Here is a 24,984-nt window from a genome sequence, read left to right on the forward strand (position 1 = left end):
CATTAGAATATTATTATTCTTTTTATGTTTAAACGACAAAAAAAAGTTTAAATGTTAAGAGAAATTGTACATTTGTACATGTAGCACATAGACATTTCCCCTACATTTTACTCCTGTTCGTAAAGAGCAGAGCTCAATTCATAAGCGTTGTTCACAAGGTCCTGCTGCTGTCAATGTTCACTGATAATGTTGTATTGTGTATTATAAAAGACCAGAGTAATGTTAACATATTCTTCATCTATAACAATTCACAGTAGAATCACTTAACTCTTGACCACTCACCTCTCGCCTGGACAGGATTACGGACGGAATGCACTCGTTCTCCATCTTGTCCAGCGAGCGCACAATTTCCTCAAATGTCTTTTTGTAAGACTCTTCGTTCACCAGCTTGATCTGAGGAAGCAGCAGAGAAGGGAGGTTAGAACACAGATTAATAGGTGAAACTAGAGGCATATCATTATTTAAAAATGTTAAACAATGCCATGCAACAGAATATCTAGAATTATAATCCAAATACTTGTCATGAATGGATAAATGAAATGCTCAAAAGCATCCATTCTAAAAGTTGTCTGAACTCTCTAAATATATGGCTCTGGGGGAAACTCAGACTAGTCAAAAGGATTTTTAAAAACTCACTTCCGCTAGGTAATTCCCATACTTGGTAAAGATAGGTCTAGTGGCAAGGCATTGGGAGAGGATGGAGCAAGATGAAACTCTGCCCACCTCCTTGCTTGCTCTGCCCCATAGCGTGACTAAGATTGTAAAAGGCCCATCTGAACAATCTTGGGTTAGCTATAAGAATCTTTGGTTATGACCCCCAGGGTAAACCAACCAAAACCTCATGGTCTCTAAGAGGTCAAAGGACAGATGGAGAAAACTCATTCTCACCCCTATCTCCAGCAAGGAGCTGACTGGCTTGTGGTCGCTGGTCTTCAGGGCCATGTGACTCTGGTAGTGCAGCTGCCGCACATTCTTGCCTCGCCACAGGATCCGATCGCACCACGCCGGCACGCGACACTTTTCACTGAGGGCGTGAAACATGAAACTAAGACATTTCAGAGACGAATTCCACGCAATAAGATATTTAAGAGTTTTGTAACACTTTATTCTGCAGCTATATTGCTTTAAAACATATTATAAGAATGCATGAGCCTTTGTAATGCATTATAATAAGGCTTATATGTTCTGTCTCCCTATGTATCAATATTCCAACTCAAAACGCCTTAGTCAGGCTCATTATGCGACAACCATAAGACATTATAAGGGGTTCATACATGTTCTTACGATGCATTATAAATGGCATTATAATGCAATATATCTGCAGGCTTTTAGTAAAGTATTATTGTTTTCTCCATTGCCTTTATAGATAATCCTAGACATTTAGAGAGGAGAAGTTACCTTGTGTCCCATTGGTCGGAGCCGGTGTCGTATTTGTAAGTGGGCAGGAAGCAGATTTCTCCCTCCACAAAGCCCACGAAAACAGCCTCCTCATCGATCTGCCTCTTCAGCTGAGGACCACAGAGCCACAACAAGACAGCGTGACAACTCCCACACTCATCAGGGTATAATGTGACTGGCACTGAACACAGAGATTAGCAGGGTCTTATTCATTAGGGCATAATGTAGCAAAACGTTTTGCAACGGAAAATTAGTGTTTCTGATTGGACAATGTCAGGTAGTACCTCCCTGTTTCAGATCAGTTTTCTTACGTTTGGTGCCTAATGAATATGACCCTGGGAACAATGTTGCGTAACGTTCAGATATTATGTAGAAGAAACATGCCTGTCTGACATATAGAGTAAGGATTCATGTCAGCTCTATTCATGACATTTCTATCTGCAACGTTCCACAACATTTTCCTACTGAACGCACGCCAGAAGTAGACTTTTAAATGGCTTGAAGTTAAGCGGCTTGAGATGACCTACCTGGTCATAACTGTGCAGCGTTTCAAAATCCTTCTTGGCGATTAAGTCCTTCACATGGTCGATGTCAAGGTCACTTAGCCTGTAGTTGAGATCTCCCAGCCATAGGACCACACTGTAAACAAGGATTATATGACGCATTGAGAATATGGAAAATAATAGAAATATAACTACTCTTCTATAATTCTATTTCAATATGGAAAATCGTGGCGGTGGCTTTGCATGTGGTTCTAGAACTCATCCCATTCTACGACTGCATCCAAACACTGCATTAATTTCAAGCATTCATGTAAGTCATTATAAAGTCATGTGAAATTGGCAAGGTGCACTGGTCTTGTGATCAAAGGTTTACATAATAAATTCCCTATTTTGTGCCCTTCAGCAAATGGCACCATGCCGGAATAAATACAAAGGATGATGTACCACAACTACCAAATCCAGGGTCCTGTTCATTAGGCACCAAATAACAAAACTGGACTCATCCAATAAGAAACACTCATTTTTGTTTTCCTTTGCGAAATATTATCAATGTTTGCCATAATGAATACGACCCAAAACATATCCAATAAGAAACGTTTTGGTTCCAAAACATTTTAAAACATTCATGCCCTAATGAACACAACCCTGAAAAGTGGAAATACTGCTTTGCACTAAAGACTTGTTCATACTTGTGCTTCAAGATGGTGAGTGGGGCCATGGCGGGGTCATTCTGGTGGAACAGCAGCCTGCTGCAGATGTCCTTGTAGTCCTGGTTGCGCCTCTCGTACTCCTCGATGTGGGCGGCCAAGTGGGAGTTGACCACGCAGATGTCAGAGTTGTGGAAGCGGAAGCGGATGGCCACGGCACCTTTGTTTCCCTGAGGAGAGAGGTTTGTAAAACTTTTACATTGTGTGCCCTATAGAACCATTTCCCTGCTGCATCATGAAAAGTTGCACAAGCAGTACTGTTTCAGAAAAAGCTTTGTTTACCTAGCAGTGGATACGATCACATGCAACTTCAAATGCAGCTTGTGCAAGTTAACAAACATGGAATCAGATGGTTATCGTCTACAACATCACAGATGTCATCAGAGGATTTATTACCTAGCAAGCTAGCAAGCCTGCGAGGCAAGGTAGAATATCACAACTAGATAAATAAACCTGTTGAACATAGCTATAGCTGTCAGTCTTGTGTGTTTTCATGGTCATCACTCACTCACTGTTAAGTTTGTCAAGGTCCCAACTTTAGCATTAGCTATCCTGCTAAAGCTTTTGGTATACAAAAAATTGCACTATGAACAATAGGAAATCCAATGTTTTACTATTGTACCACATCAGGAGGCATACATGTGTTTTGCAAGCATACCTGGGTTCCAAGTCGTAAAAAAAAAAAAAAAACATAAAGTGGTTATCCCACTGGCTATAAGGTGAATGCACCAATTTGTAAGTCGCTCTGGATAAGAGCGTCTGCTAAATGACGTAAATGTAAAATGTAAAGTCTGGTGTATTTGGGGCTATAATGTGAGAAAAACTGGTTTTCTAAACCCTGGTAAAAGCAAAGTTTGTTGGTAGAAGGGGTTGTAGTGCAATATAACTCCTTATCCAACTGTAAAATGGAAGCTAAATGAAACTAGCGGACGCCAGCGAACCTCCTGCCCTAAACTGCCAAGACTGCTAAGAAATTGATTACAGCCCGCTTAGCAGCCAAGGATATCTACTCCTACTACACCCTCACTGGACACATACACACACACCACCTACCATTCTACCCATGATGCCTGTGCCCACGGTCTCTGCCTCCATCTCAGAGATGTGCTTGGCGTGCTCATTCTTCACATAGAACAGCAGCATGATGCCCACCAGACGAACCAGTTTCACCTGTAGGGTTACACAGGGGTCATAGGTCACATAAAGAACAATACACTGGTCAAGCATTAGCCCAATCCTAGATGTGTTTGGGCTGTATAGGAAACACCTATGGTTGTTCAGGTAGTGTTAGCGGAAAGGGTAAACAATAGAGATCTGGTCAGGAGGACAGCAGTGAAGTGGCATACAAGAAGATGCAGTATTGTTTATGTCAGGGGTGTCAAACGTACGGCCTGCGGGCCGGATTAGGCCCGCAAACGGGTTTAATCCGGCCCGCGAGATGATAAAAAAAATAATAATAATTGTAGAGTATAAAAATGCGCTGCAATTTTTCAATAAAATAAACTGCTGTTCCAATTGCGTCCACTGGATGGCGCAATAGCAATTGTGTTAAGCAAGCAAACTGTTTATACCGGGGCAGAGCAAGTAGGTCAAGCACGTGCAGCCAATGAGCTACTTTGTTTTGCCCGCGATATTTATTACGGCTTCTACTTTTAACATTATGTGCTTTGGCACCCTCATTGCCCCAATATGTCTCTGTCAAAAAAGAGAAAAGTGGACGCAGAGTGCAGTGTTCCATGAAAAATGGTCATCCTATTTAATCACGGAATTGAATGGGAAAGCTGTATGTTTGGTGTGTTCAGAGCATGTTGCAGTGCTGAAAGAATATAACCGTCGTCGCCACTATGTGAGTCTTCATGCCGACAAATATGACAACTTTCAAGGACAGCGGAGATGAGAGAAGGTGAATGAACTGTTGGCGGGTCTGAAGAAACAGCAGTCTGTGTTTACTCACAGCCGAGACATCAGTGACGCTGCAGTGAAAGCTAGCTACCTCATTGCTAATGAAATCGCAGTGGCTTCAAAACCATTTAGTGAGGGTGAATTTGTAAAAACATGCATGATGAAGGCAGCGGAGATTGTGTGCCCTGAAAAGCGGCAGGCTTTTGCAAATATCAGCCTGACAAGAAACACAGTTGCAGACAGGATTTCCGATCTTTCAGTGGATTTGGACAGCCAGTTGAAGCAAAAAGTAAAGTCATTTATTGCGTTTTCGGTTGCAATTGATGAAAGCACGGACATTACAGATGTTGCACAACTGGCCATTTTTTCATCCGCGGAGTTGATGACACATTGACCGTCACCGAGGAGTTCGTGGAGTTGGTGCCGATGACAGATACAACGACAGCAGCTGATATTTTTACCGCACTCGTTGGCGCGCTGGACAGGGTCGGAGTGGACTGGTCCCGCGCTGTCAGCCTGGCTACAGATGGTGCGCCCTCAATGATCGGGAAAAAAGCAGGCGTTGTGACAAAGTTCAGAGAGAAAGTGCAATCTGCAAATGGAGGACGTGATTTTTGGACTTTTCACTGTATTTTGCACCAGGAGGCTTTGTGTTGCAAGTCATTAAAGATGGATAACGTCATGAAGGTGGTCATCCAAACTGTTAATTTCATCCGATCCAGAAGCCTGAATCACCGTCAGTTTGACAGCCTTCTCAGAGAGAAAGACCACATCTATGGCCTGCCATACCACACTGAGGTAAGATGGTTAAGCCGAGGTGCTGTGCTGAGGCGTTTCTTTGATTTACGAGAAGAAATTGAACAGTTCATGGAAGAAAAGGGCAAACCAGTGTTAGAATTTCATTCCGCAGAATGGATGCCTGCAGGACCTTGCATTTATGGTGGATGTTACAGAGCACCTGAATAACTTGAACAAACAGCTGCAAGGGCGCAACAAAGTTGTCACGCAGTATTATGACAGCATACGTTCTTTCAAGTTGAAGCTGTCATTGTGGGAGACGCAATTTGCCGGTGGTGATGCAGCTCACTTCCCCTGTCTGAAAAATGTGTGCGCGACCCAACATGTGGCAGACATGAAGCGGTTCAAAGATAAAATAACGGGACTGTTACGGGAGTTTGAGCAACGCTTTCAGATTTATGTTTATATGTTTTTATGTTGATGTGCTATTGTTTTTAATTTATTTTATTTGTATATTTAACCTATTCTTGACTCTGTGGTTCTTGCACTTGTTTGGGGAACAGGATTTCATTATTTGTATCTACATTTCTGCCTGAGAAATGACACCTGATATAGTTCTGTGATCTGTGATATACTTCTGTGAATCACTGAGGCATTGTGTGTTTGTGTGTTCTTTGTCCTCAGAACTTTCAAATAACTTGAGGTGTTTTATGATTAATAGTGATGTTGTGCTTTTGGACACTGTCCTCAGGCTCCAGCTTTATGTTTATATGTTTTTATGTTGATGTGCTATTGTTTTTAATTGATTTTATTGTATTTGTATATTTAACCTATTCTTGACTCTGTGGTTCTTGCACTTGTTTGGGGAACAGGATTTCATTATTTTTATCTACATTTCTGCCTGAGAAATGACACCCTGATATAGTTCTGTGATCTGTGAAACAGTTCTGTTAATCACTGAGGCATTGTGTGTTTGTGTGTTCTTTTTCTTTAGAATTTTCAAATAAACTTGACGTGTTTTATGATTAATAGTGATGTTGTGCTTGTACTATTTTGGACACACTGTCCTCAGGCTCCAGCTTTATGTTGTATGTTGATCGTATTAAAACAAAGAAAACAATCTGAAGTTGTTGTTTTTAAGTTATATATATATACCATGATTTTTCCGGTCCGGCCCACTTGGGAATAGATTTTCCTCCATGTGGCCCCTGAGCTAAAATGAGTTTGACACCCCTGGTTTATGTCAATACTGCAGGAGCAAAAATGCTAAATTGCTAACAGTCAGATTGTTCCACATTTAATCCTGTCAAGGCTACAAACCTAAGTAGGATATAACACAACATTTCCATATTAATGTGAAACCAGCCATTTCACAGACTCTTTCCCTATGCTATGTCAATTATGAAGCAACCAAGTGTGCTAAATTCACACCAGCGACAGAGGACTGACAAATGACAAGTCATCATACTGGGTGGTTGAGGGAGAAAATCTTTACGAGCTGTTAAGAGGAAGAAGCAGTTTGGCTTGAGTAGGCAATTTATAAAAAGGGGAAATAGGCCTTGATAAAAAGAAGATCAGAATAAGAAAGAAGCTCATGTACAAGCTTTCACCAGGTTTACAAAACCACACTTTAAAGGGAAGCAAATAAGTCATTACAACATCATACCACTTTGCTTTGGAAACATCTGTAGTACAGCGACACTCAATTGTACCAACTGTGACTACACGCATCCTTCCTTCCTCACTGACTTGAGGTAATCACTGCCATGCATGTGCTCGGATAAGTGAAAGAAAAATTAGCACCCAACTCTTTTACCAATCCAACCCTCCCACATCTGTGATTGTTTTATTTTAAGGAAGGAAGGAAGGAGGGATGCGTTTTTGGAGTATTCAAACAGGGCCTTAGTTGTAAAAAAGAAACATGCATGTAACTTTTCCCACAGACCCATTAGGGTGATTTCTCCCCTTCTCAGCAGTTTATCACAGCCTCTTGGTTTCAGCCAATCAGTGTGCCCAAATGGACATTTGAATCCGAATGGACCCCTCCCACTCTAGCTCAGAGTGGTTATCATCTTCAGCCGATATGGAAGCAAAGTTTGGCTGGGGAACAAGTTTTCAGTGTGCTGTCTAGAAGTGTTTGTGCGTGCATCCACAATGAAAGTTGGGCCCTTATATTGTCGGGGGATTGTTTATGATGATTAATGCATGCTACCGAAAACTTGCTAGAGTCGATTATCTTGTTACTTATGTACATTTGTTCTGTCGCCAGCTGGTAGCATTGTTTACCTGTTTACCTCATGCATGTTGTCTAATTACAGAACTGCCAGCCACTGTAACTATTGTATGTTTGTAGCTATTATCACGAGTATTAAGTGCATGTTTCAACTACTGCAAGAGAGTGTGTTATATTCAAGCTAAAATAAGTTGTGGAAGATTCTAGAAAGCCTGGTGCACTCGAGCATGTGCACTTGATTTATGGCTTTGGCCTAGTAAGTAAGCAAATCTTATCTGATTTTAGGAGGGGCCCCGTGTAGCTCAGTTGGTAGAGCATGGCGCTTGCAACGTCAGGGTTGTGGGTTCGGTTCCCACGGGGGGCCAGTATGAAAATGTATGCACTCACTAACTGTAAGTCGCTCTGGATAAGAGCGTCTGCTAAATGACTAAAATGTAAATGTAAATAAGATCTCTAGCTGGTTGGAGAGACAGCGCCATAAATCCTGACTGTCAGCTAGCCTCATCAGTGATTAGCCCCTCTCGCCACTGATATGCATCTGTAGTAGGCCTACTGTGTTACTATCTATGCTATGTACAGACCTGATTGTATAGCTGCATTACCAGTTGTTAATTTCCTTTCTTTCATAGAACCACAAGATAATTTGTGTGTGGTAGTGAACTAAAGAATACAACTCTGGATATGGACACATCTGCCTGGTTCTTGCCGGACCGCCTGTAGTGGGTCAGACTAAAGTAGAGTCAGCATTAAGTCACTAGTGAGGGGATCTACAGCCAACGGCTCCAGCTAGCCATTTTTACATTAGTATTAGGACACACAACCTTGTGGCAGTAGCGAGACTGGGCATAACAAGTGGTCAGTGGTTAACTGAAGGAGAAGGAGGTTCTTACTAAGGCGTACTTGGCGTCTGGATGCAGCCCCTCAGACACAGCCTTCATCCACTCGGTCTCCTTGGGCGTGTCGTTGAAGAAGAAGGCCTCCTTGCTCAGGTCGAGCTCCTGGAACCTGCAACACAGGGTCATGTTCAGTAGGCACGGAACGGAAGAAAAGGGGGAGGTACTAGCCGAAGGTAACCAATTTATGCTCAGTTTTGTTTTCCGTTGCAAAACGTTTTGCGACAGTGTGCCCTGATAAACATGACCCAGGAGAGCATAACTCCTCTCTTCTCAACTGACTGTCTCTTCTACGGTTGAAAACCTTGTGTTAAAGTTCCTAATTCGCAGATTAGAGATTTTTAAAAAAATCTGCACCACCACAAGACTAGTCGTGCACACTGGAAAGGAGACACAATTCACAGAGGTTTGGCTGAATTGGCTCTGTTGCTGCTGTAGCAACTAAGACAGTCCTACCACTCAACACACAATCTATGACTTAATTCATCCTCTTGTAGTGGGGTCTCAGACGGTATAGTCAGTGTCTATGTGGGCTATGGATTTAGAGGGGAATTGATTTGTAATGCCTGGGTGGATGGGATGGGACTTACCCCACGCAGTACATGTCAGGGGGAGTGGATGTGGAGCCCAGCCAGGGACGGAGGGTTTCTTTGGGGGTTTGGCCGTTCACATTGTAAGTGCCTAGGAAGAAACTGAGAGATGGGGAGAGAGAGCGACAGAGAGATGGAGAGAGTGGTAAGTACAAAGTCAGAGAGCAGGAGCAAAGCCTAACACTGCCTAATATAGGCGTAACAGGTGAACTGTGAGGGTGTCTGGCAAAGACATGACCTTAGCAAGCCCCTTCAGATGGTGCGATGGGCAGCAAGAACCTAAACACTTCACAGAGCTGTGTGTGTGTCCACCACCAGAGGGCAGTGTAGTATATGAATCACTTGTCATCATGACACGGTCCATGTTCTGTACTTTTCTGTACTTGTTATCGTGGCATCTGTACAAACATCCTGCGTACCAATAATCTCTTCTTCCTCCTGAAATGTGTACTTGTTCACTACTCCCCACAAATGTAAAAGCATTGGATTGGTGTAGACATGGGCTAGAAGGAGTTTCCATATACCAGTCATTTACTTTCAAGTTCGTGAAGGGAATTGTACAAGTGCACACTTTGGGTGGAGAGATCATTGGGACATTACCAAAGCTTGTTATCACAATGACATTTGTAAAACCTTTTTGCTTAAAACCTGCATTAGAAATGAATTACTATGAGTTTGGATAGTAGTAATTCAAGAGCAACCATTTCCTTCAACATTACATGGAAATTGACAATTCTTTACTTTGTCAGTTCTAGTTATGAGATGCGTTTTCACAACTCTACACTGACATCCTGTTTACTGCTAAAATGTGTCAACCCTGTAGCTTGCGGTATGACTGTTGATCTTGATAATTGTGATGAGTCATCGATGTTGGTTTGCATAGTAGAAGTTGGATAGCTACAAATACAAACTGGGTGGTTCGAGCCCTGAATGCTGATTGGCTGACAGTCGTGATATATCAGACCGTATACGACAGGTATGACAAAACATTTCTTTTTACTGCTCTAATTAAGTTGGTAACCAGTTTATAAAAGCAATAAGCCAATATTGTGCCAACCCAGGCAAACTGTGGTAGCTGGGATATTTATTTTAACATTTTCCTTTCCAGCAACTGGATGTGTAACCAGACCAGCGCAGTACAGGTTGGCGTGTGAATCAGGCAATAGAGTAGCGGGCTAGTCACTGTTCCAGTAATGGTGGACGCCTAACCAGTCCAGCACAGTATAGGTCAGCACAGCTTGGCAACATGAAAAGGGTATAAGAATACATGCTACAGTGACTTTGATAGGGACAGAGGCAGGGGGTTACCTGAAATTCTCCAGGTAGGTGTAGATGTCCTCGTTCTTGAGCAGCTCACAGCGGATGAGGTTGTCGCGCAGGCCAAACTGCGGCATTGCCAGCATTGTGGCTTTGTTGGAAGCTGTGTGGCTGGAGTGGCGTACCAGGTCATCCCTGCCCTCACGCTTCAACTCATTCCAGCCCTCACGCTTCACTTTCCCTTGGCTGCAGGGCACACAAGATGGAAGGTTTTACTTGCAATGATTGTGCTATGTGGAGGTTTTAGCTACCTTAGTTGAATGCACTGATGGTAGGTCGCGCTAGATAAGAACGTATGCTAAATGACAAAATGTCAATATAAGACGGTCGGGGTGGAGGGACAGGAGTGTCAGACTCAGACCAAAAATAGAAATGTAGTTACACTCCTTTACTACTGTATTAGTATGACATCTACTAACACTACATATCTCGTTTCAGACTAAACCAACTAAAGGTATCACAAGAGTGTGTTTGCACTTGGCATCAAGTTCTTTCTTATCCAGAGATACAGTTAGGCTATCATTATTTAATGTCCAAGATAGTTTGTGTTGTGGGTGTGTTTTTTCTTAAGTCGATGTTCTTTAGCCTGGCTGGAAGCTAATGTTGTGAGAGACATTATACAGGGATTTAGTAATAGAGTCAAAGGGGGGCCTAATGTATACGCATAGTGGTAACAGACTCTGTAGCTATGCAGTGTGGCTACATTTCAATGTCCTCAATACAGGACAGGGGTTAGGGGAGAAATCCAATATGGCACACTGGTCCTTTTCCCCTTCTTCAAGTACCAAGCCATTTGCATACCACTGTCAGAGAGAGGAGAGTGGTGTTCAGTTCTTACCTCTCTGGGCTGGACTCCACTCTGGGCTGCTCCACCCTCTTATCCCCTTCGACTGGGGATCTGCTCACTGCGTTCAATGAGTTCCCTGTTTGGGGGGAGCGAGAGAGAGGAGAGATTGAAAGAGAGTTGAAAGAGGGAGAGAGTTGAAAGAGATACAAAAGAGAAAGAAAGGCAACAAAAGAGAGCGAGGGAAAGAGAGCGAACAAGATAAAGGGAGAGAGAGAGCGGCAGTTGTAAACCAAGTCATTCTAATAAGGTAAATACACTGCCATGTGCCAACGCTAATCCTATAAGGCCCCTGGAGCTAGCATTGCAAACGCTTCGCCTGTGAAGAATCAATCAGCTCATGCCTGAAATAGACACCAAACAAGTCAATAGTGAAGTCGATTTGGTCCTTGCTTACTCGGATGTATGGAAAATGGACTGAGGCAGTCTTCAAAAGCATTGCATTAGATATAGCATTTTATTATATTCTATACTGAACAAAAATATAAACGCAACATGTAAAGTGTTGGTCCCATGTTTCATGAGCTGAAATAAAAGATCCCAGAAATGTTCCATACGCACAAAAAGCTTATTTCCTTGCAAATGTTGTGTACAAACTTGTTTACATCCCTGTTAGTGAGCATTTCTCCTTTGCCAAGATAATTCACCCACCTGACAGGTGTGGCACATCAAGAAGCTGATTAAACGGCATGATCATTACACAGGTGCACCTTATGCTGGGGACATTAAAAGGCCACTAAAATGTGCAGTTGTCACAAAACACCATGCCACAGATGTCTCAAGTCGAGTGAACGTGCAATTAGCATGCTGACTGCAGGAATGTCCACCAGAGATTGAGTGTTCATTTCTCTACCATAAGCCGCCTCTAATGTCATTTTAGAGAATTTGGCAGTACGTCCAACCGGCCTCACAACCGCAGACACGTGTAACCACGCCAGCCCAGGACCTCCACATCCGGCTTCTTCACCTACGGGATCTTCTGAGACCAGCCACCCGGACAGCTGATGAAACTGTAGGTTTGCACAACCCTAGAATTTCTGCACAAACTGTCAGAAACCGTCTCCGGGAAGCTCATCTGCGTGCTCTTCGTCCTCACCAGGGTCTTCACCTGACTGCAGTTCGGCATCGTAACCGACTTCAGTGGGCAAATGCTTACCTTTGAGCCACTGGTACGCTGGAGAAGTGTGCTCTTTACGGATTAATCCTTGTTCCAACTGTACCGGGCAGATAGCAGACTAAGTATATGGCATTGTGTGGGCGAGCGGTTTGCTAATGTCAATGTTGTGAACAGAGTGCCCCATGGTGGCGGTGGGGTTATGGTATGGGGAGGCATAAGCTACGGAAAACGAACACAATTGCATTTTATCAATGGCAATTTAAACGCACAGAGATACCATGATGAGATTCTGTGGCCCATTGTCATGCCGTTCATCCGCCGCCATCACCTCATGTTTCATGATAATGCAAGGCCCCATGTCTCAAGGATCTGTACACAAATCCTGGAAGCTGAAAATGTCCCAGTTCTTCCATGGCCTGCATACTCAGACATGTTCCAGTTCCCACCAATATCCAGCAACTTCACACAGCCATTGAAGAGGAGTGGGACAACATTCTACAGGCCACAATCAACAGCCCTGATCAACTCTATGCGAAGGAGCTGTGTCGCGCTGCATGAGGCAAATGGTCGTCACACCAGATACGGACTGGTTTTCTGATCCACGCCCCCTACCTTTTTATTAAATTTTTTTAGGTACAGTGCCTTCGGAAAGTATTAAGACCTTTTCCACATTTTGTTACGTTACAGCCTTATTCTAAAATGGATTAAATAAATACAAATCCTCAGCAATCTACACACAATACCCCATAATGACAAAATGAAAACAGGTTGTTAGAAATTGTTGCTAATTTATCAAAAATAAAAAAACAGAAATACATTATTTACATAAGTATTCAGACCCTTTGCTATGAGACTCGAAATTGAGCTCAGGTGCATCCTGTTTACATTGATCAACCTTGAGATGTTTCTACAACTTGATTGGAGTCCACCTGTGGTAAATTCAATTGATTGAAAATTATTTGGAAAGGCACACACCTGTCTATATAAGGTCTCACAATTGACAGTGCATGTCAGAGCAAAAACCAAGCCATGTGGTCGAAAATAATTGTCCGTAGAGCTCCGGGATTATATCGTGGCACAGATCTGGGGAAGGGTACCAAAACATTTCTGCAGCATTGAAGGTCCCAAAGAACACAGTGGCCATCATTTTTAAATGGAAGAAGTTTGGAACCACCAATAATCTTCCTAGACCTGGCCGCCCAGCCAAACTGAGCAATCAGGGGAGAAGGGCCTTAGTCAGGGAGGTGACCAAGAACCCGATGGTCACTCTAACAGAGCTGTAGAGTTCCTCTGTAGAGATGGGAGAACCTTCCAGAAGGACACCATCTCTGCAGCACTCCACTAATCAGGCATTTATGGTAGAGTGGCCGGAAGGAAGCCACTCCTCAGTAAAAGGCACATGACAGCCCGCTTGGAGTTTGCCAATAGGCACCTAAAGACTCACACCATGAGAAACAAGATTCTCTGGTCTGATGAAACCAAGATTGAACTCTTTGGCCTGAATGCTAAGCGTCACGTCTGGAGGAAACCTGGCACCATCCCTACGGTGAAGCATGGTGGTGGCAGCATCATGCTGTGGGGATATTTTCAGCGGCAGGGACTGGCAAACTAGTCAAGATTGAGGGGAAGATGAACGGAGCAAAGTACAGAGAGATCCTTGATGAAAACCTGTTCCAGAGTGCTCAGGACCTCAGACTGGGGCGAGCACAGCTTCAACAGGACAACGACCCTAAGCACACAGCCAAGACAACGCAGGAGTGGCTTCGGGACAAGTCTCTGAATGTCCTTGAGTGGCCCAGCCAGAGCCCGGACTTGAACCCGATCTAACATCTCTGGAGAGACCTGAAATTAGCTGTGCAGCAACGCTCCCCATCCAACCTGACAGATCTTGAGAGGATCTGCAGAGAAGAATGGGAGAAAACTCCTCAAATACAGGTGTGCCAAGCTTGTAGCTATATACCCAATTTCATGACTCTCCTGGGTGAGGATCAAAGGCCTCAGATCAGCTTGGCAAATAGCTGACAACAACCAGACCCTCTCACCCACAGAAGAGGGGAGGGGCTGGGCCGGTTTTGACACCTTAACACCATAAATTAGAGAGGAGGAGAATCTCTCTCTTGCCCTCTAGTATGGTGAAAGGAATGTGCTTTGTCTCCAAAAGACTTTTGCCGCCAAAACTTTCACATCAACAAAGTAAACAATACTTTGAATCTCAACACGAGGTGAAGAAGATAAACTCACTAGACCAGAATATTGCCAGTCTGAAGCTGTGCGTGTAAAGTGATCTAGAACTTTGACTAAAGACACGAGGTGGGAAGGAGAAAATCCCATCTCATACAATCACCGAGTACACTCCACTACAAGCCAGAACAAAGAAGGAGGACATTGTGACCTCTGGTGGACAATCAGAGCCTTACAAGTGAGCTGAGCGAAGACCCAGCCAAAGGGCTTGGGTCAACAGAGATAGACGAGCGGCAAACACGTAAATACATTCATTGGTTTCTTACTCCAAAAAGGGTGGTGGTTCGTGAGCAAAGTATTATGATTACTGAGGGTAGCTTCCAAATGTATCAACGATAAGTTTGACTCTCTCTTTGTCTCTCCCTCTCTCTTCCTTACCCCACCCTCTTTTGATAACCAAGCAGTCATGCTGTTAGTCCACTAGGGACTTTTTCTCATGTATTAAGAATGTATGTATTCTGTGTTATTATTTAGTTAGCTAGTAAATAAATAATGAAAGACAATTTGTGTAGTGCTGAATCATAAGTAAAAGCTGGGGTTCTTGCGGATCCAAGAATTCTGCGACCATTCAGAATGACGACTGATAAGAGGTAATGATTGATACGTTGACTGTTTTATACATATTGATAGGTAAAGACCTTTTAGAGTTTAATTTGGGAGATGTTAACTCTATAAACAACTTCTTCCGCGGCGGGGCCACAAATCCTAATGAGTTAATTGTTACATTATTAATTTAATTGAGTAACAATTAAACATTTAGTTAATTCGATAAATAACAGTCATCATATTAATGAAAGTCACGTCACCAAGAAGACTTGAGGCTGTAATCGCTGCCAAAGGTGCTTCAACAAAGTACTGAGTAAATGGTCTGAATACTTATGTAAATGAGATATTTTAGTTTTTATTTTGAATAAATTAGCAATAATTTCTAAACCTGTTTTTGCTTTGTCATTATGGGGTATTGTGTGTAGATTGATGAGGGGAAAAAGGCTATTTAAATCAATTTTAGAATAAGTCTGTAACCTAACAAAATGTGTAAAAAGTGAAGGGGTCTGAATACTTTCAGAAGGCACTGTATATGTGGCCAACAAATGCATATCTGTATTCCCAGTCATGTGAAATCCATAGATTAGGGCCTAGAATGAATTTATTTCAATTGACTGATTTTCCTTGTTCAGGCCTAACCTTTATCCAGGTTAATCTGATTGACATCAAATCTCTATTGCAAGATACCCTAGACAAGACATTGCATTTTAAGTTGTTTAAATCAATGGAAGAGTCAAAGCCTAAGTCTAAGACAATATGGCCACTGTCTCCTACTGCTTGGCAGAAGAAACTCATGAACACGGCAAGTGCATTAAAGAGGAAATTGCTTTAGAGGAAGTATCGTTATTTCGTTTAACTACCAACAGTCTTATATAGCTGTATCTGATTGTGAGAGTTCATCGTTTATTGCATTCTGTTTTAGAGTGAAACATTTTATTTTTGTATCTGCTGCCCAAGGAATCAACTCAATACAAGCTGCTGAGCAAGAAAATAGCCAAACATGTTTTCATGCAATAGGCCTACAAGCTTTTGAGATTTGTTGTCACAAGATAGCAAAAACAGATCTGGGACCAGTCTATCATCATGTCAACTCCTTGTCACACTCATTGTGCCAAACATGAACTGGAGTTGAAATGATAGCACAAACAGATCATAGGCTAATGCAACGTAAACGTAGGCTCATCCTTTAGCAAAGCCTACTTCTATGAAAGTCATGGAAGAGGGTGGCGGGGAAAAACTACCTGGCGACAACGCATGCTTACCAATTGAGCTACAGAGGACCACAATCACATCACACACAAGTTCTTACCATCTCGGGGTAATTCCTTGCATACTATACACTCTCACAAGACCTTCAAGGTAAATGTTAGCTTTATCTATTGTTTATGGAAAGTGATTGCAAAACAATACCAGAGTAAGAACTCAAATGTTCTGTAGTGCAATGACGTACAATGAAATCGTATATAATCAGAGGCTACAGCTACCAAAAAATAAAATAAAAATATAGTATAATAGTTCACCACAGATACAATTCCTGATAAAAGCCTGCATAAAGAATGGAATATATTGTTTTAAAGGCTAAACAAGATGGAGAGGGTGAAGTCTAGGCTATTGTATGCTGTCTTTAGGCATACAGGTGTACAAAACAGGGGCATTGGGAGGACCAGTGTGCTATTTTGAGTAAACAAAATGGCAGTATCAATTACAGTGTAGTGGGGCTGCGGCACACATTTCCATTGGATTCTGATGGGAGTACGATTGTGTGTGTTTGTGTGTGTGTGCGCGTGCTATTGGAACACAGGAAATGGAAACAAACTGGGCTCTGTGAGATCAGATGGAAACTCCCAGAGAGCTGGGAGAGGCGAATGTGGAGGAGGAGGAGTAAGCCCCAACGCAGAAGATCCCTAGTTCCCAACTCCCTAGAGAGCTTCCCAGTCCCCAAGCCAGGCTCATGTTGAAAGTCAACATGTAGACCTAGGACTACATTGGATCTCAGCTATTTCCGAAGGATTACTTACTGCATTTCACCTAAGTCCTAAATAATACACCACAAGATCCCAACTCCCAAGGGAGCTTCCCAGTCCCTGACCTAACCTAATTTTGAAAGTAAACATCTAGGCCTACATTGGCTTTCAGTTGGCCTATTTCAGAACAATGATTTACTGCATTTTACTCTCCTTCTGTCCACAGAGAAGGGAAGGTGGGCTAGCCTATAAAGTGTCTTATTAGCAGCACTTATGGTAATGCGCTGCGTGTTTTACATTCCTCTGTGGTCATGGTATGGCTCTTTAAACCTGTTAAATACTACACCAACAAACAATCCACTGTAATTGCAAAGTTACAGTGCATGATCAAACCCTATGAGAATTGAATGGATAGCTTTCAGACTTCTGCATACATATACCACACATGAATCAAGATAGAAAAATGTAAGTGGAGACCAATCCAACGGTTGGAACAATTGACAGCATGCCTCCACTATTCATTCTGTACAGCAAGCGCCTCTTTCAAATCAAATCTAATTTTATTTACATTTAAGTCATTTAGCAGATGCTCTTATCCAGAGCGACTTACAGTTAGTGAGTGCATAAATGTTTCATACTGGCTCCCCGTGGGAAACGAACCCCATGCTCTACCAACTGAGCTACAGGGGACTTTTGTCACATACACGTGTTTACATTTACATTTTAGTCATTTAGCAGACGCTCTTATCCAGAGCGATTTACAGTTAGTGAATGCATCCATTCTTTTTTTTTCATACTGGCCCCCCGTGGGAAACGAACCCACAACCCTGGCATTGCAAACGCCATGCTCTACCAACTGAGCTACATCCCTGCCGGCCATTCCCTCCCCTACCCTGGACGACGCTGGGCCAATTGTGCGCCGCCCCATGGGTCTCCCGGTCGCGGCCGGGAGACCCATGGGGCGCGGCCACTGCGCCAGTCGGGAGGTTTAGCAGATGTTATAGCGGGTGTAGCGAAATGCTTGTGCTTCTAGCTCCGACAGTGCAGTAATATGACTAAGTCGCTTTGGATAAAAGCATCTGCTAAATGGCATATTATTATTATTATTATTATTATTATATCTAACAAGTAATATCTAACAATTTCACAACATATACCTAATACACACAAAACTAGTAAGGAATGGAATTTAAGAAAATAGGCATGGACTAAGATACAGTAGAATATTATAGAATAAAATGCAGTATATACATATGAGATGAGTAGTGCAAGATATGCAAACATTATTAAACACCATTCAGTCTTGCGAACATCACTAATTGCAGTCTAAAAATACAGAAACATGAAAGGCTGCCCTGTCTTGGTTCAATACGGAAAAGTGTGAGTCAACCAAAGTGTGAGTCAGCTGTAGCATACTACAGTGTGGGGGCACAAAAGTCAGTTCTCATCACAAAGTTCAGCATTGCATAAAATAACCCTTTGTATTTAGGAGTAATAAAATGGGCAGAGACATATACGTTCTTATCTGCAGTCTACTAGTATGGACACTCTCCAAGATACAAAAATAAAGAGAACCCAAGACAATCACAAACTACAGTGTGCATCCATTTCTAATGGAAAATGTCAAGAGGCTACTAATTGCCTGTCTAGCTTTACACGTTCAGTTGACATATACTGAGATAGCTAAAACACCTAGCTAGCTATGAGTGAAAATCCCAAAGCTGCTGAACTTAGGTTTGCATGGTGCATTACCAGACCCAAATCAGGACACAATGACAGATGATACTGTCGCAAACCTACAGCATATGGCCTAGCTTAGTTAGCTTACAAATATAGAATGGCGAACCTTTACAAAGCCATAATATTGACATGATAAACATGGCTAGCTAGCTAATTACCTAGCTAGCGCGCTCGTTCCAAACCACAACTCTGCTCAAAATATGCAATAAAGTATATAGTTACTTCAACTAATAAGCTGGCTAGATAGCTAGCTACATGTCATTTTGTCAACGTTTTAGCTTGAATCTAGGAAGGACAAGTAAATGGTCTATATTTAGCTAGCAAGCAGAAATTAGAGCTAGTAACAAAAGCTGGCAGAAGTTAGCTTCTTAGCTAAGCTAGCTAATGTGAACAAATACTGCTGCATAGAAAAAAGTTACATAAGTTTCAGACTGCGCTAGCAAATAGACCATCTAAATACAACAGAAAATCATAAACATTTCCACATACCAGTGTCTTTAATCACTCTAGACATCTCCCAGTAGTGCTTCCACGCATTATGTGCAGTGCAACGTCCAAGGACCTTGTTCGTGCAAGGAATGTTGAGAATACATTCTTTCACGCGCACTCCCGCAAGTGACGACAGTGCCACAGACCAAACTAATCAACCATGAAAACATTGGACGGTCTCTGGTAAGTGGCAAATTAAATAAAGCTTCAGTAAAAAGGTTCACACAACTATAAAGCGTTTATGTCGGCCAAATGTAGTCTTACAATTATTCCCATGTAAACTTTTTTTTTTTTTTACTAATGTGAAATTAGTTACATGCATAAAGAAATTGCATATGGGTAGGCCTTGCATGAAATAATGAAAATGATATTTCAGTGGCAGGAGAAAATCTAACGAGATACAACAACAAACAACAACAACAACGAAATAAACATTGCAAATAGCATCTAGATGTACAGGTTTGGGCACTTTGCGTATCAATGGGAGTGCCAGAGCAAATAGCTTCCTTTGACATTTGTTGTCACTGACAGACACACCAGTGAGATAGTTTGCTCACAGTATGAAGATAGATCCATTGTGAAATAGTATTCTAGACTTAAAGCCAACATGGAAGATAATGTTGTCACTCTCCCCAAAGTTTAATAAGACCAACTAACATCAACAACAGACATGTCACACAACCATAAGGAATGACAGAGCTTTGTGATGTTACTTTGGAGGGCACATCAGATACAGTTATCATGATCCAAGAATCATGGTTAATTATCAATCATGTGCTTTCTTAGTGTTGCCTGCAATTTCATTCGGCTGTCAGCAACACAAACTTGCTAGATATTACCACACAAAGGGCTCTGTGTGATAAGGGTATAAGTTCAGGGAGGGTTCTGACTGAGAGGGACACGAAGAGGACCGCTGGCTTACTTGTTTTCTTATGCTGGCTGATCTTGGTGTGTGTCGTTCCCAAGGGTGCAAGGGTCTGTTTGACGCCACCTTGACCTTTGGAGGCTTTGCGGTACTTGTGGAGCCACTCAAACTTTGGCGCTTCCTTGGGAGACTTGCAAACATCTGAAGGTGGATAAAGGGAACCATGAAAAAGGCACTTACACAAATCCCAAAATATGCCATTTCAATTGTAGGCTGATAAACACACTTTGTTATTCAAATGGTTTACATTTGTTGCTCCATTGCTCCACAGAAGTGGAGAAACTAGAAGAGCATCAATGATAAGGAAACAATTCCAAGAAATCCTCAGCAGTGATTCACAGAACACACAATGAGGATAATTATCAATAATACAGTCAACTGAAAATGACCCACAGCATTTGCTTCGTTCAAATAGGTACTCAAAGTAGAAAGTGATTCAGGGGCAGGTTACTTCACGTTCTCACGAGCTGGTTGCCTTACAATTGTATGTTGAATCAAAATCTTTTGTTGCTGTGTGGCTGAAAAAGGTATTCAGTTATGTTCCCTGTTTCATGTGGTTCACACACACACACACACACAAACACACTTCCTCTTACACGTACATTTGAGCTACCCTGAGAATATTACCGCAAGAAAATCACTCATGCTGCTATTGTACTTTCAATAAGACCACACACTTGTACAAAGATGTAACTTTTCTGCTTACCTTGTGAGTTTCTCACATTCTTCCTGTTCACAACAATTGCTGCCAGGTTAGCAAAACTTTCCATCACTGTTTCCTCTCACAGAGTAAAAGTGAGTGTGGCCCTTTTTAAAACAGCGCTTTAGTCCTCTATCTTAAATGTAAGAGCTCCATTGTGTAAAGTAGTGAGCTAATGCCAAAAATGACACATCCATAGCAAAGTAGACTCTGTCCCGATTGAGATGAGCAGGGAAAAAAACACGTAAAAGCCGAATTCAAATATATAATTCAATGGGAACGAAATATTATATTTATCCTACACTCACATATTTACAAATACTTAGTGAAGCAACAGACATATACTACTCAGGAAGAGCACACGACACTAAAACTCTGTCCCTCCCCAGTCTCTTTTCCTTCTTTCACTCTCCATATCTTTCTCTGATGCCATCTCTCTCTCTCTCTCTCTCAATTCAATTCAATTTAAGGGCTTTATTGGCATGGGAAACGTTTGTTAACATTGCCAAAGCAAGTGAAGTAGATAGTAAACAAAAGTGAATTAAACAATACAAATTAACAGTAAACATTACACTCAGAAGTTCCAAAAGAATAAAGACATTACAAATGTCATATTATGTCTATATACAGTGTTGTAACAATGTGCAAATAGTTAAAGTGCAAATGGGAAAATAAATAAACATAAATATGGGTCGTATTTACAGTGTTTGTTCTTCACTGGTTGCCCTTTTCTTGTGGCAACAGGTCACAAATCTTGCTGCTGTGATGGCACACTGTCATATTTCACCCAGTAGATAAGGGAATTTATCAAAATTGGGTTTGTTTTCAAATTCTTTGTGGATCTGAGTAATCTGAGGGAAATATGTGTCTCTAAAATGGTCATACATTTGGCAGGAGGTTAGGAAGTGCAGCTCAGTTTCCACCTCATTTTGTGGGCAGTGTGCACATAGCCCGTCTTCTCTTGAGAGCCAGGTCTGCCTACGGCGGCCTTTCTCAATAGCAAGGCTATGCTCAATGAGTCTGTACATAGTCAAAGCTTTACTAAAGTTTGGGTCAGTCACAGTGGTCAGGTATTCTGCCACTGTGTACTCTGTTTAGGGCCAAATAGCATTCTAGCTTGCTCTGTTTTTTTGTTAATTCTTTCCAATGTGTCAAGTAATTCTCTTTTTGTTTTCTTATGATTTGGTTGGGTCTAATTGTGTTGTTGTCCTGGGGACTCTGTGGGTGTCTGTTTGTGTTTGTGAACAGAGCCCCAGGACCAGCTTGCTTAGGGGACTCTTCTCTCAATTATCTATCCTTCCTTCCAAAGTGTGCACTTGTTCACTTCCCCTCACTGATGTGAAAGGAAATTACTGGTTTAAGAAATATGGTGGAAACTCCTTCTTGCCTATGCCTCCACCGATCCAATGCTTATAGATTTGTGGTAAGTAGTGACCAGGTGTACACTTTAGGAGAAATAATTGGGATGCAACACTTGTGATACATTTATGGAGAAGTAGGCCAAGTCTTACCACTCCAGGCTCTGTTGACCTCACTGAGGAAAAGGCGAGAGTGGGAGCCAAAGGGGAGCCTCACCTCCAGCTCCCCATCCTGGGAAGTTCAGCCTCACTCTAGTGTCTGCACCTATAGAAATATCATGTAATAAACATTTAATAACTTGGCCCTATGAACATACCAGGAGGAAATTGACCCAGGGAAAAAAGAAAACTCACCCACAAAAGAAACTTCATCTGCCGAGGACACTGAGGAAAGAATAACATATCATTACAATGAATCATAAGGCCCATGCCTCCATCTCCATTGTGCATATTATAATAATCAAGTTCAAACCAATCAATTAACTATTGACCAAAACCACTTAATATAATTAATATTGTGAAGCATAGATATAGGTAGCCTAAGTTAAACATGATTTTGCATACCATCCACAACAGCAAAGTCGTTAGAGATGGGGAAAATGTCATCCAATGTGACATCTTCACCAGTTATCGCCATTCTTCTATGGGTAAAAACAAACAGCCTATAGGAAACAAAGGTGGAACATTACTATGGGCAGGTGTAATGCATTTTTCAGAGCATTTATATTTCATAAGTCTAGTGGAATAGCATCAAATTAAACTCACGCATGTTCCTTGGTGCGCTCCACCAAACCCAATAGTCTGCTTTCAGTGACATTGTCCACAAAGACAAGACATTGAACAGCATGTTTACAACAAACTGGTTAAGGGAATTGCATCGATTTTTGCACAGTGTCACATTTGAAAATAGGCCTACATATTGGTAGGCTTACTATGCTATTTTGCCAATCTTGATATCTAAATGAAATGCTTTTGTATTGGGAAAAACGTTATGCACCAAGTACCTTCAAAGAGCAGAGGCCTAGTCATTGCTATAAAAAATCAACTGTCTGGGAAATATGTAGGCCTACAGTAGGCTACAGAAGCTTGTATAAGTTTGCCACCCAGTGGAGGATCTATCATATTGCAACAATTGGACAGTAGCCTCTACATGTAACACTCATTTCCATACAGGATTTCCCCCATTGTTTTACCTAAAAGGCTCAAACTTTCTCTGTTCCCATCTATGAGGCCCCGCACCCTGTCTCATTGGTCATGGCTCCAGCCGACCTGCTCTAACTTGGGGCCAAAGCCAGGCCACTGGTACTTACATAACAATGGCTAACTGTGAACTTTAACACCTCCTTATGCAGAAGTTGTTGATTCTGCTCTTCACAAGGCCTCACTGCCAGCACTAGCTATGCAAACACAATGTCTCTAGTATAACATATGGGCGTATGCTAGTGTGACACTGGTGTTACAGTCGAAAAGCACCACCAATGTCCTCATTGAGCAACTTGCATTCTGCTTTTTACACTCAAAGCCTATCAAATCCAATTAATTGTACTATTGAATTAAATATATAAAATATCACTACATTCAGATACACACACGTCTAGACTTTTAGGCCTTGACAAACAAACTCCACGGCCTCGCCTTGGATGAACTGCCCGTAGGCTACGTCGTAATGAAACATTGTGTTCTTCTTCCAAAAGAAAGTAAAACATCAGCCTTTAGATAATGCACTGGTAACATCCGAGTGATACAAAAAACATTTAGTGCACGCTATAAAGGATACTATGACGCAATTTTCGTATTGTGCCAAAGTCTCTTGAATTGCGACAGATTGATCCATTACTTTAAACCGTTACTTTCTTTCAAACTCTCTCACTCCCACAAAATACAGATTGAAGCGAGAATAGACACACGCCAATCGTTTCTCTCTTACAAAGTTGGGCTAGACCACCTACAAATCGAGAACACGAAACAACAAATCCGACTAAATTTTTGCTTTCACAGTGCGTAAAGTTGTATTGCCGTGTTCAGACATTATTCCGTATTCTTCTAGATGTTCTTATTCCTTTTCCATTAGCTGTTTGTAGACCTGCCACGCAGAGATTTCAGCAACTAAGAGTGACGTCATGTTTTGGCTGTCATTTGAGGAAATCTTAATCGGATTACTCACTGTTTAATCGGACAGATGCAGGTGTAAAACTAAATTGTAGATGTGCTGTCTACTTCATACACACCAGGGTTTGATAGGTTACTTTCTAAATGTAGTCCGTTAAATTACCTACTAATTTAGTTGCCTGTCCAAAATCAGTAATGTAATTTTTGGATGACCCAAATTCACTAATGTAATTGTATTACTTTCAGTTACTGTTGGATTAATTTCCCTTTAAGAGGCATTAGAAGAAGACTAAAAGGATGGTCAAACACATTTGGTGTGTCATCATAGCAGTGGTCTCTGACTTGTGGTTAGACCGGCTAAGGTGGAACAAACTCAAAGTTTCCCTTTTTTCAATGCTAAATTAAGGTCATTGAGAAAACATAAAGGGGTTATAATCTATTTGTTCGCAAACATCCTTTCTGAATTTAAAAGAACTAATAATTGTAATATGATTACAATACTTTTTGCTGGTAACGTAACTGATTACTGGTAATAAAAAATACAATAAAAATGTGGACTCCGCAATCAGTTACTCCCCAATCCTGATATACACACATATCAAACCCTTATTCATCAGGCAAAAATAAATATACATTATTACATAATTTGGACAGTATTACAGTTGAAGTC

At 41.7% G+C, this 24,984-nt stretch overlaps 1 protein-coding gene across 2 annotated transcripts in view; it reads right to left on the reverse strand.

The window, feature by feature from the left end:
* inpp5b (inositol polyphosphate-5-phosphatase B) overlaps positions 1 to 21,177 on the reverse strand; it is a 30,658-nt gene extending 9,481 nt beyond the window's left edge. Inside the window, exons 1-12 of one of the 2 annotated variants that reach the window (XM_045218823.1) lie at positions 20,854 to 21,177; positions 20,145 to 20,288; positions 11,120 to 11,204; positions 10,273 to 10,467; positions 8,965 to 9,066; positions 8,372 to 8,486; positions 3,662 to 3,778; positions 2,591 to 2,778; positions 1,926 to 2,037; positions 1,399 to 1,508; positions 889 to 1,024; positions 283 to 393 (exon numbers count right to left, since the gene is read on the reverse strand). In XM_045218823.1, coding sequence (XP_045074758.1) covers positions 283 to 393; positions 889 to 1,024; positions 1,399 to 1,508; positions 1,926 to 2,037; positions 2,591 to 2,778; positions 3,662 to 3,778; positions 8,372 to 8,486; positions 8,965 to 9,066; positions 10,273 to 10,467; positions 11,120 to 11,204; positions 20,145 to 20,288; positions 20,854 to 20,917 — 1,479 coding nt within the window. In that variant the 5' untranslated portion in view covers positions 20,918 to 21,177. Of the gene's footprint in view, positions 1 to 282; positions 394 to 888; positions 1,025 to 1,398; positions 1,509 to 1,925; positions 2,038 to 2,590; positions 2,779 to 3,661; positions 3,779 to 8,371; positions 8,487 to 8,964; positions 9,067 to 10,272; positions 10,468 to 11,119; positions 11,205 to 19,222; positions 19,389 to 20,144; positions 20,289 to 20,853 lie in introns of those variants that run through there. The other variant, XM_045218824.1, reaches the window with a different exon arrangement.
* Between the last annotated feature and the right edge of the window lie 3,807 nt (positions 21,178 to 24,984).

The sequence above is a fragment of the Coregonus clupeaformis genome, unplaced genomic scaffold, assembly GCF_020615455.1.
Source record: "Coregonus clupeaformis isolate EN_2021a unplaced genomic scaffold, ASM2061545v1 scaf1830, whole genome shotgun sequence".
In the NCBI taxonomy this organism is placed as follows: Eukaryota; Metazoa; Chordata; class Actinopteri; order Salmoniformes; family Salmonidae; genus Coregonus; species Coregonus clupeaformis.